The sequence below is a fragment of the Oncorhynchus keta genome, chromosome 21 (assembly GCF_023373465.1).
Source record: "Oncorhynchus keta strain PuntledgeMale-10-30-2019 chromosome 21, Oket_V2, whole genome shotgun sequence".
In the NCBI taxonomy this organism is placed as follows: domain Eukaryota; kingdom Metazoa; phylum Chordata; class Actinopteri; order Salmoniformes; family Salmonidae; genus Oncorhynchus; species Oncorhynchus keta.
The window spans coordinates 33,830,854-33,852,808 of NC_068441.1; the positions used below are offsets into that span (position 1 = coordinate 33,830,854).

General features: G+C 42.5%; 1 protein-coding gene across 3 annotated transcripts in view; it reads right to left on the minus strand.

The window, feature by feature from the left end:
* Positions 1-21,955, minus strand: part of LOC118373806 (metabotropic glutamate receptor 2-like) — an 81,293-nt gene that overhangs the window by 2,699 nt on the left and 56,639 nt on the right. For all 3 annotated transcript variants that reach the window (XM_052473739.1, XM_052473740.1, XM_052473741.1), the window contains exons 3-10: positions 16,120-16,389; positions 15,767-15,946; positions 15,153-15,543; positions 13,122-13,240; positions 12,740-12,904; positions 6,709-6,822; positions 6,149-6,580; positions 5,660-5,899 (exon numbers count right to left, since the gene is read on the minus strand). In XM_052473739.1, coding sequence (XP_052329699.1) covers positions 5,660-5,899; positions 6,149-6,580; positions 6,709-6,822; positions 12,740-12,904; positions 13,122-13,240; positions 15,153-15,543; positions 15,767-15,946; positions 16,120-16,389 — 1,911 coding nt within the window. The remainder of the gene's footprint in view (positions 1-5,659; positions 5,900-6,148; positions 6,581-6,708; positions 6,823-12,739; positions 12,905-13,121; positions 13,241-15,152; positions 15,544-15,766; positions 15,947-16,119; positions 16,390-21,955) is intronic.

A 21,955-nucleotide genomic window follows, 5' to 3' on the forward strand; every position in this document is an offset into this window, starting at 1 on the left:
TAAGTGCTGTTATTGTGAAGTGGAAATGTCTAGGAGCAACAACGGCTCAGCCGTGAAGTGGTAGGCCACACAAGCTCAAAGAACAGGACTGCCGAGTACTGAAGCGCGTAACACGTAAAAATGGTCTGTTCTCGGTGGCAACAGTCATTGCCGAGTTCCAAACTGCCTTTGGAAGCAACGTCAGCACAAGAACTGTTCGTTGGGAGCTTCGTGAAATGGGTTTCATTGGCCGAGCAGCTGCACACAAGCCTAAGATCACCATACACAATGCCAAGAATCAGCTGGAGTGGTGTAAAGCTCGCCACCATTGGACTCTTTGTGATAGAGTGAATCACACTTCCCCATCTGGCAGTCCGACAAATTAATCTGAGTTTGGCGGATGCCAGAAGAATGCTATCTTGCCCGAATGCCTAGTGCCAACTGTAAAGTTTGGGGGAGGAGGAATAATGGTTTGGTCTAGGCCACTTAGTTCCAGTGAAGGGAAATCTTAATGGTACAGCATACAATGACATTCTAGACAATCTGTGCTTCCATCTTTGTGGCAACAGTTTGGGGAAGGCCCTTTCCTGTTTCAGCATGACAATGCCCCCATGCACAAAGCGAGGTCCATACAGAAATAGTTTGTCGTGATCGGTGTGGGAGCACTTGACTGGCCTGCACAGAGCCCTGACCTAAACCCCATCGAACACCTTTGGGATGAATTGGAATGCTGACTGCGAGCCAGGCCTAATCATCCAACATCAGTGCCCGGCATCACTAATTTTATTGTGGCTGAATGGAAGCAAGTCCCCGCAGCAATGTTCCAACATCTAGTGGAAAGCCTTCCCAGAAGTGTGGAGGCTGTTATAGCAGCAAATGGGGGACCAACTACACATCAATGCCCATGATTTTGGAATGAGATGTTCGACAAGCAGGTGTGCACATACTTTTGGCCATGTAGTGTATATTTGTATACAGATATATACAGTACAGTAAATAATCTATCCTGTTAGGTTATGATGTGGTGTCATATAGGGCTCATCATCTGGTTGTTTATTTATTTAACAGTAAAAAAAATGTGGATGCTAAGCTTGTCTGTTGATGACTATCAATAATCTTAGACAATCTAAGCATTAGGCCCTGAAAAGCCCAGCTCCCATCCCTCCATCCCTCTATTCCCTCCTTCGAACTGATCTAAGCTGAGAACAGAAAACTAAGCTGCATCAGTATTAGATTAGTCTTCCTATCTAAATGCCATTTTAGTAGAGGGATGCTAAGAACAAGAGTCTTCCAATCAAAGACAGTGCAGTTTGAAGATAAAACTGCTTCTCCAATAGAAACCTCAGATCACACTTGTTGGCGATGATGAGATGGCGACGTTGGCAAGCTAAGCTCATGCGTAGAAACAAGTCATCGGTCTAACAGACATCTCACGCCGAACTGTGCATGTGCAGGCCTTCAAATCAAAGGTCATTCGATTTATAAAGATGTTTTGGACAAAAATGAAAATGTGTCAGTTTGTCCCTTTCACATGGTTGGAGTAATATGTTCAACTACTTAAGACATTGGCTCGAATCTAGGTTGTGCCTTTAGATTTCCAGAACATTAACAACTAAGGAATCATTTTCACTTCTCTCTGACTTCTCAAACTGGTCTGTTTGGTCTTTTTCGCAAGCTTTCCCAGAAGTCTCGCGATCTTGCGCCTCTGGTTTAACTTCTTCGATATAGGGGGTGCTCTTTTAATTTTTGGATAAAAAAACATTCCCGTTTTAAACAAGATATTTTGTCACGAAAAGATGCTTGACTATGCATGTAATTCACAGCTTTGGAAAGAAAAAACTCTGACGTTTCCAAAACTACAAAGATATTATCTGTGAGTGCCCCAGAACTAATGCTACAGGCGAAACCAAGATGAAGTTTCATACAGGAAATGCCCCAGATTCTGAAGGCGCTGTGTTCCAATGTCCTCTTATATGGCTGTGAATGCGCCAGGAATGAGCCTGCCCTTTCTGTCGTTTCTCCAAGGTGTCTGCAGCATTGTGACGTATTTGTAGGCATATCATTGGAAGATTGACCATAAGAGACTACATTTACCAGGTGTCCGCCCGGTGTCCTGTGTCGAAATTATTGCGTAATCTCTAGGTCCATGCGCGTTCCATTTCTTCAGAAGAGAAAGTCAACTGCCACGAAGGATTAATCATCGATAGATATGTGAAAAACACCTTGAGGATTGATTCTAAACATTGTTTGCCATGTTTCTGTCAATATTATGGAGTTAATTTGGAAAAAAGTTCGCGTTTTAAATGACTTAATTTTCATTTTTTTTCTTACCCAAATGTGATGAAGAAAACGGAGCAATTTGTCAACACAAATAATCCTTTTGTTTAAACTGAACATTTGCTATCTAACTGAGAGTCTCCTCATTGAAAACATCTGAAGTTCTTCAAAGGTAAATTATTTTATATGAATGCTTTTCTGGTTTTTGTGAAAATGTTGCATGCTGAATGCCAGGCATAATCCTATGCTAGGCTATCAATACAGTTAAACAAATGCTTGTTTAGCTATGGTTCAAAAGCATATTTTGAAAATCTGAGATGACAGTGTTGTTAACAAAAGGCTAAGCTTGAGAGCAAATAGATTTATTTCATTTCATTTGCGATTTCATGAATAGTTAACGTTGCGTTATGCTAATGAGCTTGCGGATAGATTTACACAATCCTGGATACAGGTTTTTTTCGTAGCTAAACGTGACGCAGAAAACGGAGCGATTTGTCCTAAACAAATAATCTTTCAGGAAAAACTGAACATTTGCTATTTAACTGAGAGTCTCCTCATTGAAAACACCCGAAGTTCTTCAAAGGTAAATGATTTTATTTGAATGCTTTTCTGGTTTTTGTGAAAATGTTGCCTGCTGAATGCTAACGCTAAATGCTACGCTAAATGCTACGCTAGCTATCAATACTGTTACACAAATGCTTGTTTTGCTATGGTTGAGAAGCATATTTTGAAAATCTGAGATGACAGTGTTGTTAATAAAAGGCTAAGCTTGAGAGCTAGCATATTGATTTCATTTCATTTGCGATTTTCATGAATAGTTAACGTTGCGTTATGGTAATGGGCTTGAGGCTGTAGTCACAATCCCGGATCCGGGATGGCTCGACGCAAGAAGTTAAGAAACTCTGTGTTCCAACTAAATGCCCAATTACAGTGCCTTGCAAAGGTATTCATCCCCCTCGGCGTATTTCCTATTTTGATGCATTACAACCTGTAATTTAAATGGATTTTTATTTGGATATCATGTAATGGACATACACAAAATAGTCAAAATTGGGAAAGTGAAATGAAAAAAATAACTTGTTTCATAAAATGTAATAAATAAATACATAAATAAAAAGTGGTGGCATATGTATTCACCCCCTTTGCTATGAAGCCCCAAAATAAGATCTGGTGCAACCCATTACCTTCAGAAGTCACATAATTGGTTAAATAAAGTCCACCTGTGTGTAATCTAAGTGTCACATGATCTGTCACATTATCTCAGTATATATACAACTGTTCTGAAAGGCCCCAGAGTCTGCAACACCACTAAGCAAGGGGCACAACCAAGCAAGCGGCACCATGAAGACGAAGGAGCTCTCCAAACAGGTCAGGGACAAAGTTGTGAAGAAGTACAGATCAGAGTTGAGTTATAAAAAAATATCAGAAACTTTGAAAATCCCACGGAGCACGATTAAATCCATCATTTAAAATTGGAAAGAATATGGCACCACAACAAACCTGCCAAGAGAGGGCCTCCCACCAAAACTCATGGACCAGGAAAGGAAGGCATTAATCAGAGAGACAACAAAGAGACCAAAGATAAGCATGAAGGAGCTGCAAAGCTCCACAACGGAGATTGGAGCATCTGTCCATAGGACCACTTTAAGCCATACACTCCATAGAGCTGGGCTTTACGGAAGAGTGGCCAGAAACAAAGCTATTGCTTAAAGAAACATTAAGCAAACATGTGGGAGACTCCCCAAAGCTTGTGGGGGACTCCACAAACATATGGAAGAAGGTACTCTGGTCAGATAAGACTAAAATTGATCTTTTTGGCCATCAAGGAAAACTCTATGTCTGGCGCAAACCCAACATCTCTCATCACCCTGAGAACACCAAGCATGGTGGTGGCAGCATCATGCTGTGGGGATGTTTTTCATATGCATGGCCTGGGAAACTGGTCATAATTGAAGGAATGATGGATGGCGCTAAATACAAGGAACTTCTTGAGGGAAACCTGTTTCAAACTTCCAGAAATGTGTGACTGGGACGGAGGTTCACCTTCCAGCAGGACAATGACCCTAAGCATACTGCTAAAGTAAGTCGCTCTGGATAAGAGCGTCTGCTAAATGACTTAAATGTAAATGTAAATGTAAAGCAACATTCAAGTGGTTTAAGGGTAAACATTTAAATGTATTGGAATGGCCTAGTCAAAGCCCAGACCTCAATCCAATTGAGAATCTGTGGTATGACTTAAAGATTGCTGTACACCAGCGGAACCCATCCAACTTGAAGGAGCTGGAGCAGTTTTGCCTTGAAGAATGGGCAACAATCCCAGTGGCTTGATGTGCCAAGCTTATAGAGACATACCCCAAGAGACTTGCAGCTGTAATTGCTGCAAAAGGTGGCTCTACAAAGTATTGACTTTTGGAGAGGTGGTGAATAGTTATGTATGTTCAGGTTTTCTGCTTTTTGTCTTATTTCTTGTTTGACTCACAATAAAAAAATATTTTGCATCTTCAAAGTGGTAGGCGTGTTGTGTAAATCAAATGATTACAAAACCCCCCAAAAATCCATTTTAATTCCAGGTTGTAAGGCAACAAAATAGGAAAAATACTAGGGTGGTTGATTACTTTCACAAGTCACTGCAGAAGAGGGACACTGAGAACAAGTCTTCCTTTCTAAATGCCTTATTAGAAAAGGGACATTGGGGACAAGAGTCTTCCTATCAAAATGCCCTGGTTGAATCTCCTGCACATTTCACTGTCGACATTAGAAGAGAGAAAAACATAATTACTTTTCAAATCGTAATAAAAGGTATTACAATGGCAATACTGCAGTTTTAGATTAGATACAGAAAATAATTTGGTGAATGTCTTTGTCTTCTCAGGAACAGTCGATGCGACTATACAGACTGGGGTTTAACGCCCACATAATCAAGACTGGGTATCTCTATCTCCAGTGTCTTTGTTCTTGTCTTTAAAGCATCTGTACGACACATGAAAAGAAATACAGTCCTTTGATGAAACTCAGAGGAAGGTGATGATCAAAAGGAATGTATATATGTCACCTAGATCCTTTGGTAAGCTATGACACATTCAAGGACTTATAGATTTTTAAAATAATGATCTGGGAGAAAAGACACCCACTGTCATTCATATCGTACTGACCCTTGTGTTGATAAGCACAATTAACTCATTCTAGTCCCTCATTTCATTACAATATATTGGAGTTGGGGTTGCATAAATTACGGTAACTTTCCTAAAATTCCCAAATTGTCCAAAATCATGGTTAGAAGATTCTGGAGGGAATAAGCAGGAAATCCGAAAACCTCCAACCAGGATTTCTGGAAAACCTGGACCTTTTGGAAAAGTTCCCAGCATTTTTACAAACCTAATTGGAGTCTATTATTCCCACTCACCCTGTAGTCACTGGCCGTTACGTAGAAGATGGGCTGGAAGGCCAGCCAGATGATACAGGTGGTGTACATGGTGAACCCAATGAACTTGGCCTCGTTGAAGTTCTCGGGGCACTTCCTGGTCTTGAAGGCGTAGACTGTGCAGAGGACGATGAGGATGCAGTTGTAGGCCAGAGCAGCCAGCATGCTGGAGTCCTTGCTGTTGCACTTCAGGGTGACTATATCCCTCCTCTCGGGGCTCACCTCCATATAATTAAATAGAATAGTATTAGATATATTGAGTAGTGAACAGTATATTAATATAGAGAAGTATTATATCTATATGTTCTTGTGACAGGCGTCACTGTCATTGTGCATGCTTAACAGTATTGCAAACACACATGACCACCTCCTTGACAACGCCTTATTACTCTATAGAAAAGCAAATTATTTGACAGCATGAGTGGAAACATTTCAGGCTGGGGGTCAGGAATCCAACTCTGTTACACCCACCTCCTTCCTGACGCCAGGCATCTCCACCAGGAGCCAGACCAAGGCCACCAGGAGCTGACAGGAGATCAGCCCACCACAGATAGCCACCTGGGAGGCTGGGCTGATGAACCTTGGCCGCGTGGCCCCGTCCTTCACCCCGCTGAAAATCCGCGCAATGCGGTTGGTCTTGGTGAGGAGCGCCGAGTAGCACACGGCAAAGGAGGTACCCAGGCCGAGTCGACGTAGGGTACACACAGCCGTGGAGGGCTTGGCGATGTAGATGAAGGTCATGCTGTAGCACATCAGGACGCCCAGCAGGAGGATGTAGGACAGCTCCCGCCCACTGGCTTTGACCACTGGGGTGTCGTTGTGTTTGAAGAATAGGCCCACCACAGAGAGGGTACACAACATGCCCAGGCAGGAGATGGTGACCGGCCCAATAGCCCAGGCATCCTAAATCAAATCAAGGTTTATTTAAAGTGTTATTTCACATGTATAAGTTGGAAAACACTTTACATATTGTTTTTAAAAAGGGAAGAAAATAGCAGCAAAAGAAGGGAGAGGGAAAACAGTGACAGTACCTCCCAGCGGATGTACTCCTCTGGCAGGTCGAAACAGCCTGTCAGGTTGGCCTGGGGCCACTGTCCAAAGCTACAGTCTGCACAGGTGAACTCATCCAGCAGGTACTGGTAGGGCTGGCAGGGGGAAAGGAAGTGTATAGTCCCAAATAGATGGTTTGTAGATGTTCAGTTGTTGTTAAACTACAGTGAGGGAAAAAAGTGTTTGATCCCCTGCTGATTTGTACGTTTGCCCACTGACAAAGAAATGATCAGTCTATAATTTTAATGGTAGGTTTATTTGAACAGTGAGAGACAGAATAACAATAAAAAAATCCAGAGAAACACATGTCAAAAATGTTATACATTGATTTGCATTTTAATGAGGGAAATAAGTATTTGAACCCTCTACAAGACATGACTTAGTACTTGGTGGCAAACCCCTTGTTGGCAATCACAGAGGTCAGACATTTCTTGTAGTTGGCCACCAGGTTTGCACACATCTCAGGAGGGATTTTGTACCACTCCTCTTTGCAGATCTTCTCCAAGTCATTAAGGTTTTGAGGCTGACATTTTGGCAACTCGAAAATTCAGCTCCCTCCACAGATTTTCTATGGGACTAAGGTCTGGAGACTGGCTAGGCCACTCCAGGACCTTAATGTGCTTCTTATTGAGCCACTCCTTTGTTGCCTTGGCTGTGTTTTTTGGATTATTGTCATGCTGGAATACCCATCCACAATGCCCTGGCTGAGGGAAGGAGGTTCTCACCCAAGATTTGACGGTACATGGCCCCGTCCATCGTCCCTTTGATGCAGTGAAGTTGTCCTGTCCCCTTAGCAGAAAAACACCCCCAACGCATAATGTTTCCACCTCCATGTTTGACGGTGGGGATGGTGTTCTTGGGGTCATAGGCAGCATTCCTTCTCCTCCAAACACGGAAAGTCGAGTTGATGCTAAAGAGCTCAATTTTGGTCTTATCTGACCACAACACTTTCACCCAGTTGTCCTCTGAATCATTCAGATGTTCATTTGCAAACTTAAGACAGGCATGTAATATGTGCTTTCTTGAGCAGAGGGACCTTGCCGGCGCTGCACGATTTCAGTCCTTCATGACGTAGTGTGTTACCAATTGTTTTCTTGGTGACTATGGTCCCAGCTGCCTTGAGATCATTGACAAGATCCTCCCGTGTAGTTCTGGGCTGATTTCTCACCGTTTTCATGATCATTGCAAATCCACGTGATGAGATGTTGCATGGAGCCCCAGGCCGAGGGAGATTGACAGTTCTTTTGTGTTTCTTCCATTTGCGAATAATCGCACCAACTGTTGTCATCTTCTCACCAAGCTGCTTGGCGATGGTCTTGTAGCCCATTCCAGCCTTGTGTAGTTCTACAATCTTGTCCCTTGTCAACTAAACCTACCATTAAAATTATAGACTGATCATTTCTTTGTCAGTGGGCAAGCGTACAAAATCAGCAGGGGATCAAATACTTTTTTCCCTCACTGTAACTATCGACAATATTTGATGAGCGCCTTTGGAGCATCTACATTTTTAAAAGTCTAATAACTCAATTTAATATACACCATCACAATAAATATATTATTCATTAGTCAATATGATATGAAGAAAATGTATTTCAGAAGAACAGACAGAATATGAGTTAGCCTACTTTATGTTAACTGGCTATGTTTCATGCCATACTCTGTTTGTGTGTTCATTTAGCAGACAAGATATGCTTAGAAGTCCGGTGCCATTACTTAGTTTTATCTGATTTTATAGTAAAAAGAATATCATTGAACTTAGCTGGATTAAATAGAAAGGAGCGAGTGGGCATATGAAGTGGCTAAATTGAGCATAAAAGTGATCATTTGAAACAGGTCCTATATGCTACATTTAGAGTCATTTGTCAACTTTAGTTGTGAATGATGCAATCCTTAGAATGTCATATATGGGCTGCATGGTGCGACTATAGGTTTCTGATTATTTAGAATGTCATATATGGACTGCATGGTGCGACTATAGGTTTTGATGATTTAGAATGTCATATATGGGCTGCATGGTGCGACTATAGGTTTTGATGATTTAGAATGTCATATATGGGCTGCATGGTGCGACTGATTTAGAATGGTTTTTGATGATTTAGAATGTCATATATGGACTGCATGGTGCGACTATAGGTTTTTGATGATTTAGAATGTCATATATGGGCTGCATGGTGCGACTATAGGTTTTTGATGATTTAGAATGTCATATATGGGCTGCATGGTGCGACTATAGGTTTTGATTATTTAGAATGTCATATATGGGCTGCATGATGCGACTATAGGTTTTGATTTTAGAATGTCATATATGATTTAGAATGTCATATATGGGCTGCATGGTGCGACTGATAGGTCATATATGGGCTTTTTGATGATTTAGAATGTCATATATGGACTGCATGATTTAGAATGTCGACTATAGGTTTTGATGATTTAGAATGTCATATGGGCTGCATGGTGCGACTATAGGTTTTTGATGATTTAGAATGTCATATATGGGCTGCATGGTGCGACTATAGGTTTTTGATGATTTAGAATGTCATATATGGGCTGCATGGTGCGACTATAGGTTTTGATGATTTAGAATGTCATATATGGGCTGCATGGTGCGACTATAGGTTTTTGATGATTTAGAATGTCATATATGGGCTGCATGGTGCGACTATAGGTTTTGATGATTTAGAATGTCATATATGGGCTGCATGATGCGACTATTTAGGTCATATTTTTGATGATTTAGAATGTCATATATGGGCTGCATGGTGCGACTATAGGTTTTTGATGATTTAGAATGTCATATATGGACTGCATGGTGCGACTATAGGTTTTGATGATTTAGAATGTCATATATGGGCTGCATGACTATAGGTTTTTGATGATTTAGAATGTCATATATGGGCTAGGACTATTTTTGATGATTTAGAATGTCATATATGGGCTGCATGGTGCGACTATAGGTTTTGATGATTTAGAATGTCATATATGGGCTGCATGGTGCGACTATAGGTTTTTGATGATTTAGAATGTCATATATGGGCTGCATGATTATTTAGAATGTCATATATGGACTATAGGTTTTGATGATTTAGAATGTCATATATGGGCTGCATGGTGCGACTATAGGTTTTGATGATTTAGAATGTCATATATGGGCTGCATGGTGCGACTATAGGTTTTTGATGATTTAGAATGTCATATATGGACTGCATGGTGCGACTATAGGTTTTGATGATTTAGAATGTCATATATGGACTGCATGGTGCGACTATAGGTTTTTGATGATTTAGAATGTCATATATGGACTGCATTGCGACTATAGGTTTTTGATTATTTAGAATGTCATATATGGGCTGCATGGTGCGACTATAGGTTTTTGATGATTTAGAATGTCATATATGGGCTGCATGGTGCGACTATAGGTTTTTGATGATTTAGAATGTCATATATGGACTGCATGGTGACTGCATTGCGACTATAGGTTTTGACTATAGGTTTTGATGATTTAGAATGTCATATATGGACTGCATGGTGCGACTATAGGTTTTGATGATTTAGAATGTCATATATGGGCTGCATGGTGCGACTATAGGTTTTGATTATTTAGAATGTCATATATGGGCTGCATGGTGCGACTATAGGTTTTGATGATTTAGAATGTCATATATGGGCTGCATGGTGCGACTATAGGTTTCTGATTATTTAGAATGTCATATATGGGCTGCATGGTGCGACTATAGGTTTTTGATTATTTAGAATGTCATATATGGGCTGCATGGTGCGACTATAGGTTTCTGATTATTTAGAATGTCATATATGGGCTGCATGGTGCGACTATAGGTTTTTGATGATTTAGAATGTCATATATGGGCTGCATGGTGCGACTATAGGTTTTGATTATTTAGAATGTCATATATGGGCTGCATGGTGCGACTATAGGTTTTTGATGATTTAGAATGTCATATATGGGCTGCATGGGCTGCTATAGGTTTTTGATGATTTAGAATGTCATATATGGGCTGCATGGTGGACTATAGGTTTTTGATGATTTAGAATGTCATATATGGACTGCATGGTGCGACTATAGGTTTTGATGATTTAGAATGTCATATATGGGCTGCATGGTGCTATAGGTTTTTGATGATTTAGAATGACTATAGGTTTCTGATTATTTAGAATGTCATATATGGACTGCATGGTGCGACTATAGGTTTTGATGATTTAGAATGTCATATATGGGCTGCATGGACTATAGGTTTTGACTATAGGCTTCTGATTATTTAGAATGTCATATATGGGCTGCATGGTGCGACTATAGGTTTTGATGATTTAGAATGTCATATATGGGCTGCATGGTGCGACTATAGGTTTTGATGATTTAGAATGTCATATATGGGCTGCATGGTGCGACTATAGGTTTTTGATGATTTAGAATGTCATATATGGGCTGCATGGTGCGACTATAGGTTTTGATGATTTAGAATGTCATATATGGGCTGCATGGTGCGACTATAGGTTTTGATGATTTAGAATGTCATATATGGGCTGCATGGTGCGACTATAGGTTTTGATGATTTAGAATGTCATATATGGGCTGCATGGTGCGACTATAGGTTTTGATGATTTAGAATGTCATATGGGCTGCATGGTGCGACTATAGGTTTTGATGATTTAGAATGTCATATATGGGCTGCATGGTGCGACTATAGGTTTTTGATGATTTAGAATGTCATATATGGGCTGCATGGTGCGACTATAGGTTTTGATGATTTAGAATGTCATATATGGGCTGCATGGTGCGACTATAGGTTTTGATGATTTAGAATGTCATATATGGGCTGCATGGTGCGACTATAGGTTTTGATGATTTAGAATGTCATATATGGGCTGCATGATGCGACTATAGGTTTTGATGATTTAGAATGTCATATATGGGCTGCATGGTGTTTTGATGATTTAGAATGTCATATAGGTTTTGATGATTTAGAATGTCATATATGGGCTGAATGGTGCGACTATAGGTTTTGATGATTTAGAATGTCATATATGGGCTGCATGGTGCGACTATAGGTTTTGATGATTTAGAATGTCATATATGGGCTGCATGGTGCGACTATAGGTTTTGATGATTTAGAATGTCATATATGGGCTGCATGGTGCGACTATAGGTTTTGATGATTTAGAATGTCATATATGGGCTGCATGGTGCGACTATAGGTTTTGATGATTTAGAATGTCATATATGGGCTGGATGGTGCAACTATAAGTTTTTGATGATTTAGAATGTCATATATGGGCTGCATGGTGTCGACTATAGGTTTTGATGATTTAGAATGTCATATATGGGCTGCATGGTGCGACTATAGGTTTTGATGATTTAGAATGTCATATATGGGCTGCATGGTGCAACTATAAGTTTTGATGATTTAGAATGTCATATATGGGCTGCATGGTGCGACTATAGGTTTTGATGATTTAGAATGTCATATATGGGCTGGATGATGCGACTATAGGTTTTGATGATTTAGAATGTCATATATGGGCTGCATGGTGCGACTATAGGTTTTTGATGATTTAGAATGTCATATATGGGCTGGATGGTGCAACTATAAGTTTTTGATGATTTAGAATGTCATTTAGAATGAGCCCTGATTTAGAATGAGCCCTGAGTACCAGGCCATTAGGGCCTGATGGTAGTTAGCAAGTTGGGTACTACCAAAGCATGCCCAGAGTGCATAAAAGGATATTACCGTGCCTCAATGGTCACACTTAATTTTACTGCAGTCATGACTCATCACTGCCAGTGTGGCGGTAACATGGTCACTGCAACAGCCCTATCCTAACCATAAACTCAAACTTGAAAAAAAATAAGGTAGTGTATATTCAACTGGCAGAAATGAATGGTGCCGGCTGGAACACACCCTCAAAGTGAGCTACTGACTAACAAAAGATAAACTACACAATGACAGAATAGTGTAATCTCTTACACTCTTCTCTCCTTGCTTGTGGATGTATTACCTGGCAGGGGATGCAGATCCAGCAGCACACATCTCCAGGCTGCATGCTCTTCACCTCGTTCTTCCTACAGGGGTCGCTGCACTGGGAGGTGGGGGGCCCCTCGCCCGGGCCCCTCCATGGCACCTGGCTGGTGTTTAGGATGAGGCCCTGGGCCCAGTAGCCCACCTTTAGAGAACAGGAGTGGAGAGGAGAGATATTTGGTTAAAACAGAAATGCGTCTTCTGCCTTTTTCCCAAATGCAGACACACACACACACACACACACACACACACACACACACACACACACACACACACACACACACACACACACACACACACACACACACACACACACACACGGTCAGCCGCAGTACAGCTCCCCTGGATGGAGAGCTACATACCTTCCTGTACACGTATTTATCCTCCTCTTTGTGGTAGTGGAAGATGTTGTAGCGGCCCAGACTGTCTCCGTAGGCGTCGAAACGCACCATGTTCTCCGTGTCCGCAGGTCTGAAGGGAGCTGAGGGAAACAGAAGTGCGGATAATATTCAGCCAATCTTGTCTTGGACTGTCACAACTTCCGCCGAAGTCAGCTCCTCTCTTTGTTCGGGCAGCGGTCGACATAACCGGAATTTTAGCCATCGCCACTCCACTTTTCATTGTTCCATTTGTTTTGTCTTGTTTCCCCGCACACCTGGTTTACATTCGCTAATCACACTACACATATATTCCCTCTGTTACACCCCATGGCTTTGTGTGGAATTGTTTTGTTAAGTGTTTTGTGTGACTCGCCAGGCTGGTTTTTCCCCGGGTACCGTGTTTAACCCGAAGTATGTTTAATTGTTAAACATTTGTATTATTTTGACTGTTGTCATGCTTTTCACTTTTTCCATTGGCTGGAGGTTTTTGAACCAGTTGCGTCCGTCTGTTGTTGCTTCTGCCAAATAAAGTGTGAGCCTGATCACAACTCTCTGCTCTCCTGCTCCTGACTTCTATACCAGTAGATCACAACTCTCTGCTCTCCTGCACCTGACTTCTATACCAGTAGATCACAACTCTCTGCTCTCCTGCACCTGACTTCTATACCAGTAGATCACAACTCTCTGCTCTCCTGCACCTGACTTCTATACCAGTAGATCACAACTCTCTGCTCTCCTGCTCCTGACTTCTATACCAGTAGATCACAACTCTCTGCTCTCCTGCTCCTGACTTCTATACCAGTAGATCACAACTCTCTGCTCTCCTGCTCCTGACTTCTATACCAGTAGATCACAACTCTCTGCTCTCCTGCTCCTGACTTCTATACCAGTAGATCACAACTCTCTGCTCTCCTGCACCTGACTTCTATACCAGTAGATCACAACTCTCTGCTCTCCTGCACCTGACTTCTATACCAGTAGATCACAACTCTCTGCTCTCCTGCACCTGACTTCTATACCAGTAGATCACAACTCTCTGCTCTCCTGCTCCTGACTTCTATACCAGTAGCGCACAACCTGACATGGACAATGGAAATAGATTTCAGAAATGCTTCTATATTGTTATTATTATTATTGTTATAGGGTGTGATGCCTTCTTCAGGGTTTCAGATGAGGGGAAACAGAAATATATAAATTATGACATTTAAGAGGAACTCCTCCTCTTTAGTTAGATATTGAGTTTTAATATATAGTAAAACATTTTTCTTACATACTTATGTAAAAGTTTCCTTCATCAAAGATATTATGTAAAAGTTTCCTTCATCGAATCAGTTTTCTTTTTAATGAATTCCTTTAATGCAAACATCCATTCGTGAGGCATGTTCTCAAAATACTGCAGGTGGCTTGCTAAGCATCTTACTCAGTCTCTATTTGTTACTGATGATCCCATAGATGTTAATTCATGTTTTATCACTGCAAATTGAATCTTCACCAAACCTTTCTCAACTCCACAGGGACACAGCATCAACTGAAAAAACTCATGCTCAATCCAGATTAGCATTTGTTTCAAATTGCCCCAATTTGCCAATATTCATGATTAAATAAAACATGTAATACTCAATTATATTTAGACATCAGTCTAGGAGAGACTCAGGGTAATAATAGGATTACTCTGTGATTCTGAGTTGCTTGCAGAGCGCTTACCTTATTACATTGAAAATAAGAAAAGTAAGAATAAAACATTTCATAAACATTATGAGTGGCAAAGATAGTTTCATTCTATAGTATATCTAAACTTGTGTGGTGAATGAAGTATAGGCTAACATTGTTATATAGACAGTAATCAAGTCACCTGACCTTATATGGCTGTTAAGGCCATAAAAATTGAATTACATTACCCACAGAATGGGGTGCACTCAATATGGCCACCGGTCCACCCATTATGGAATATTTAGAAGAATGGTGATGGCCCCTTCTATTTACGCTATTTCTATTGTTGACCGCTTCACTCACCATCAAACTTGGCCTTGAGGATGAAGTCTCTATAGAACCTTTTCCCGGTGCCTGGTTTCATGGCATCACATATCTTGGTGGCATTGGGTAGGCACACCGCCTGCCTCATATTATGCAGGGCATGAGCCATAGCATACACCGCGTTGACTACAAACATGATCTTGGACTCCTGCTCAAACTTGCCATCCCGCAGACTGTGTTCGCTACAACCAGGCTCTGTGAGACTACAGTCGAAGCGGTGCTCCCAGAATTCTCTGAACCAGGGGTTCCGTGTGTTAGTGTAAGGGTTCAGCTTGGTGAAGTAGTCTGCAAACTCCCGGATGGGGTAGGAGGCCAGCTCGATGGTGAAGGCCCCCTCTGCTGCTGTCTCGCTTCCCCTCACCACGCTCTCCTGAAAATCATTCACATTTTATAATTAATTGGAATGAAAACATAACATTTCTTACTTAAACTTACATCTGCAGTTACCAACATCACAGTCACAAAACATGACATTTTATCGGAAACAGCAGTAAAATAACGGGAATCGATTATTATACAGGAATTGGTTCTATAATTGTTTGGGAATCGGGAATCGGGAATCAACCATTTTTGAATGGACTACCAGACCCTACCTGCGCCCCCCAGCCATCGCTGGCCACCCAAGTGAAGGTGCTGTTCATGCGAGCGGCAGCCACCAGCAGCTCCCTGGCATCCTCACTGCGTGTGAACAGGATGACCACCTTGGCGTTGGACTTCTGCTGCAGAGAGCGGATCACCTGGTCGTAGCTGAACCGGTTCATCGAGCGGCTCACCTGTTTGACCAACAAATTAATTATGTACTAACTTATAATTATTGCATGTTACAATAAGACACATGAATCTTCAAAACTATTGAATCATCTACTCTGTATTAATTATTTAGCTGTGACAGGGGCAACAACAACAACAACAACAGCAACGAACAAACAAATAACAATCGTCTGACCTTAGCCGAGGTGGCGATGCAGATTTGTCGGGCGCGGGCCTCCTGCTGGAAGGCATCGATGCCCGTCTCGCCGTAGTCGCCCTCAGATGCCACAGTGGACACGTAGGTCCAGTTGAAGTAGCGCAGGATCTCGGCGATGGCCTTGGCCTGGTAGAAATCAGGCGGTACGGTGCGGGCGAAGTAGTCATAGCGAGACTTGTCACTGAGCTTGGCGCTGGTGGAGGCATAGCTGATCTGAGGGATCTGGAAGAGGCGGAGGAGGTTGGCAACCTGGTGAGGGAAGGAGGTAGGGAGGAATTGGGGGAGGGAGGGAGAGAGGAAGTGAGAGAGGGAAGGAGGGAGAGAGGAAGTGAGAGAGGGAGAGAGGAAGTAAGAGAGGGAGGGAGGGAGGGAGGGAGAGAGGAAGTGAGAGAGGTAGAGAGGAAGTGAGAGAGGGAGAGAGGTAGGGAGGGATAGGGAGCGAGGGAGAGAGAGAAAAATGTATAAACTATGTTAGCTAGTCCCAGACATTCAACGCCTACACTTGTGTTAAACACCGTAAGAGAGCTTCTTCCTCATGTCAAATTCACACTGACTATAATCATCATAGTTCTCATTTAAATGACTCACACAGTGACAATGGCTACAGCCTCTGTATGGTTGTAGGAGATATATATGATAGACGTGCCCGCCTTCGGTTAGGTGATCTCAACCGGCACACATATTTTACAAGTAAACTAACAAAACAACTACAGCACACCATTCTCTCAGAGCTAATTTATCAGGGACTGATATCAGATCCTCAGCCCCAGTCCAAAGGTGTCTATGACTGCTTCTTAAGTGGTACCTTATTCCCTATATATTGGCTCTGGCCAAAGTAGTGCACTATATAGGGCATAGGGTGCCATTTGGGTTAGCCGACTAGCATAAATCTTTAATATCACTACACCTCAGAGGACCCTCTTAAGAAAATCTTCTGCTGTTCAAAAATGTCTCTCTCTTTATCTCTGCATCTTCAGTCCAAAAATGCCTATCTCTACTGTATCTCTGTACCTCAGAGAATTCTCTTTTGAAAAGCTTCTGCTGTCTACAGGGCCGGTTCCAGGTAAAAGCAACATAAGTGACCACTTAGGGCCCCGCAGCCGCTAGGGCCCATGGCAAAATGCGTAGAATTGTAGGAAATTAACTCTAAAACCTCAATTTTTGTCTACCTGAGGGTTTGACATTGTAGATAGAGAGAGGTCACCAGCCAATGCCCCTTTCACATGTCACACAATCACCAACCCTGTTTAATAATAATAATAATACAATGTCAGTTATCCACATTACCTGGAGCAAGAGCCACCCATCCCAATACAGATGGAAGAAATGGATGACAACCATATCTGTTTAATTATGTGATAACAACCAGAACTTTGAGACAAGAACTTTACCCGACTGAGGTGTGTGCGTATGTTGTGGAATCTACTATTGATATGTAAACACCATGAGGTTATTATGCCCCAAATAACTCAGACATCATCTATTGATCTACCACGTGGAAGCTATTGAAAGCGGATGTTGCTGAGAGAGACATAGGCCTAATCACATAATTGAATAGAACAATATTTTATTGTACCTCTGTGGAAAGCAGAACATGTTGAATAAATAGTCAACATCGATGAGTGTGTGTCTTTTTAGTTTTACTATTCTATTTAAGGCTTAGGGGTTAGTGTTAAAATTAGGATTAGGGGTTAGGGTTAGGAGTTAGGGTTAGGAGTTAGGGTTAGGTTTAGGGTTAGGAGTTAGGGTTAGGTTTAGGGTTAGGGGTTTGGTGTTAAGATTAAGGTTAAGGAAAGGGGTTAGGGAAAATAGGACTTTGAATGGAAATCAATTGTTTGGTCCCCACAAAGAGAGTAAAGCAAATGTGTGTGTGCGTGCTCGAGCATTCGTGTGTGTATGCCCATGTTTGTTCTTGTAAGACCACTGTAACTACCACCTTCTCCCTCTAGCACATCAGGATGCCTAGGGGCTTCCACAGCCCTACCATTCCCATGGACCTCATTTAACTCCTCACTCTTTCACACTTCAGATCTTCATTATTTCACCTGCCTTCCCTTCCCAACACATGACAATAGAATAGTGACTTCTAACTTTTTAGTTGACTAATTAGTGGCCATCATCCCTTTAGTTTTTCGGCCAGTACATAAAAATATTATGAGACAGATATCCATCTTCATTTGAGGAGATTAATCCAGTATTTGATAGTTCTGGCACATCATTAATACACCCACAAAGTTCTGTGTTCTGTGCAGAATAGCCTACAGTATACTGTATAATACTCTGCGTAGCATGTGTTGTGAGACGCCTCATGCTGTGCTGCAGCTGTATGTTCCCATTACAAATGGAAAGTAGAAATCTCGAGTCATAAGTATTCAACCCCTTTGTTATGGCAAGCCTAAATAAGTTCAGGAGTAAAAATGTGCTTAACAAGTCACATAATAAGTTGCATGGACTCACTCTGTGTGCAATAATAGTGTTTGATGTGGTTTTTGCATGACTATATCATCTCTGTACCCCACACAAACAATTATCTGTAAGGTCCCTCAGTCGAGCAGTGAATTTCAAACACAGATTCAAGCACAAAGACCACAGAGGTTTTCCAGACATGAAATATCCCTTTGAGCATGGTGAAGTTATTAATTACACTTTGGGTGGTGTATCAATACACCTTGTCACTACAAAGATACAGACGCCCTTCCTAACTCAGTTCACGAAGAGCAGTGCATCTGCTCAGGGATTTCACCAATGAGGCTAATGGTGACAGTAAAACAGTTAGAGTTTAATGGCTGTGACAAGAGACAACTCAGGATGGATCAACATCATTGTACTTACTCCACAATACTAACCTAAATGACCAAGTGAAAATAAGGAAGCCTGTACATAATAAAAGTTTTCCAAAATATGCATCTTGTTTGCAACAAGGCACTAAAGTAATACTGCAAAAAAATGTGGCAAAGCAATTATATTTTTTTGCCCTGAATACGAAGTGTTATGTTTTGGGGAAATCCAATACAACACATTACTGAGTACCCCTCTCCATATTTTCAAACATAGTGGTGGCTGCATCATGTTATGGGTATGCTTGTTATCTTAAGTATGTTAAGGATCCAAGGATGGGGGAGATTTTCAGGATAAAAAATAAACTGAATGGAGCTAAGCAAGGGCAAAATCATAGAGGAAAACTTGGTTCAGTCTGCTTTCCACCAGACACTGGGAGACGAATACATTTTTCAGCAGGACAATAACCTAAAACGCAAGGCTAAATCTACACTGGAGTTGCTTACAAGACGACAGTGAATGTTTCTGGGGAGGGAACGAGTTAAAGAGTTAACTTGAATCTACTTGAAAATCTAAGGCACATCTCTGGCAATGAGCAACAACCAATTTGATAGAGCTTGAAGAATTTTGTAGCAAATGTAGCACAATCCAGGTGTGGAAAGCTCTTAGAGACTCGCCCAGAAAGACTCACAGCTGTAATCGCTGCCAAAGTATTGACTCAGGGGTGTGAATTCTTATGTAAATTAAATATTTATATATTTCATTTTCAATGAATTTACAAAAAATGTCTAAAAACATGTTTTCACTTTGTCATTATGGGGTATTGTATGTAGATTGGTGAGGAAAAAAATATATTTAATCCATTTTGAATTCAGGCTGTAACATAACAAAATGTGGAATAAGTCAAGGGGTATTAATACTTTCTGAAGGCACTGTATGTGGCTTTTTGATGCTCTATGACTATACAACACTGCTAGTGGACTGATTATTTCTTCTGAGCACATATGGCCCATGTGCATCTTGGTTATGTGATGTGATATGGTGTTCATTGTACTCTTAAATCAGATAGGACTAGATTATATCCTCATCATGATACCCAGCAATTCATTTTTTTAAAGGGTCTGTTATCCCCCCACCTTTGACCCTGTTCCTCCTTGTTAGCCAAATAGCTAACTTTGCCTGAGCAAACAGAAAATTCAACAAAACACATTTTTCTTTCAATTTACTCGAATACCTCTATCCCATTATAAACATCCCAACAGCAAAAACCACCCCCAACCTGTCACACAGACATTCCAACAGAGACATTAATGGCATTAACCTGGTGCACACAGAAAACACATGAATTACAGTTTCTTTCATTTGACAGAAAGGACACCCCTGCCCAATTCCCGGATCAACCCGTGCCAACCAGCTGTTAGTGGCCAGGGCTCCATGAAGAACCCTCCACTGGAGGTCCCCTGACCTCTTTGGTACTGGGGGTTTGTAGAGCGCCCTCCATCTAAAACCCACCATACTCTCAGCCCCACATACCCCCTGCCACTGATGTGCCTTCACTCCTGTTAGGCTTCTAATGCTCCTCACCTTAACGCAGAGGTTGTAGAGGGCTTTACCTCCCACCCCTCAAACTCCCCCAGGCTCGGAGTGTTAAAATCTAACAAGTCCTCCAGACCCCCTTGCCAGTCTCCAGTCTCTGCCGTCACCTGCAGTGGCGGGAACATTGGTGGCCCCTCTCCCTTTGGCCTCTCAAACACCCCCTTACCGGCTCAGACAGTGCCTCCTGGAACTCCTCCAGGAATCTCTCCAGCAGCCTAAGAGACGTTATTCCTGTTTGTTGCGCCAAGACCTCCGGGGTTTTCCACCCTCCTCTCCCAGCAGTCTCAGGTCACCCAGCCTTTGTAAACCCCCTGCCATCAGTTGCCTCTGCAGGGTGGCCGACTGAACCGATCTCAAAGGGATGGCTGGGTTGTGGAAGATGGGCTCCTCCCACACCCACTGCCCAGGCTCCACACCCCTTCTAGTGTGGGCCTTAGCAGCTGCCAGGCCCTCAGCACCACAGAGTAAAACTCTGAGAGACCTGCTGTACTCAGCCTCTCCAGCTTCACGAGGAACAGCTGCCGGTCCAACCCTAATCCGCCAGCTCTCCTCAGCAGCGCATGCTGGTTCCCTCCAGCCAACATCAGTGTGGTACAGCAGTCTCTGCACCGCCTTTAGTCGGAAAGCAGCCATCCTGCTCTCCAGTTCCACCAGGCCCTGTCCTCCTTCGTGGACGGTCATGTACAAAACTGCTGCCTTCAGCCAGTGATGTCCCGACCAAAAAAAATCCACCAGCTTGCGTTGCAGGTCTGCAAGCAGACCGGCGGGGGGGTTGAGGACAGCCAGTTTATGCCACAAGGAAGATGCCACCAGGTTGTTGATTATCAGCACCCTCCCTCTATATGACACTTGGGACAGGAGCCACCTCCACCTGGCCAGTCTTGACACCACTGCCCGTGTCAGCCCCTCCCAGTTCTTGCTGACCCACCTCTCCGAGCCCAGGTACACCCTCAACACTTTAAGCCCTTCACAACCCCACGGCAAACCCCCTGGAAGCAGGGGAGGAGCCCTATCCCCCCATGCCCCACATAACAGAGCTTTGCTCTTTCCCCAGTTTACCTTAGCTGATGAAGCTCCCTCGTACACCTTCAGACTGGTCTCTAGTTCCTGCATATCTTGCCCATCCCTGACCATCACAGAAACATCATCTGCATATGCTGAGACTGCAATTCCTGTCACCACATCCATGCCTGTCCAGCACACTCCCCGCAGTCTCCTGCGTAGCAGTCCTAAAAAAGGCTCAATGGCTAGTGTGTACAGCTGCCCAGATAGAGGGCATCCTTGTCTAATGCCCCGTCTCACCCAGACTGGCCTACTGAGCCCCCCTCCCACCTTAACCATACATGACGCCCCAGCATACAACAGCTTCACACAGGTCACAAAACTCTTCCCAAACCCAAACATCACATTAAACAGATACTCATGATCCACTCTATCAAAA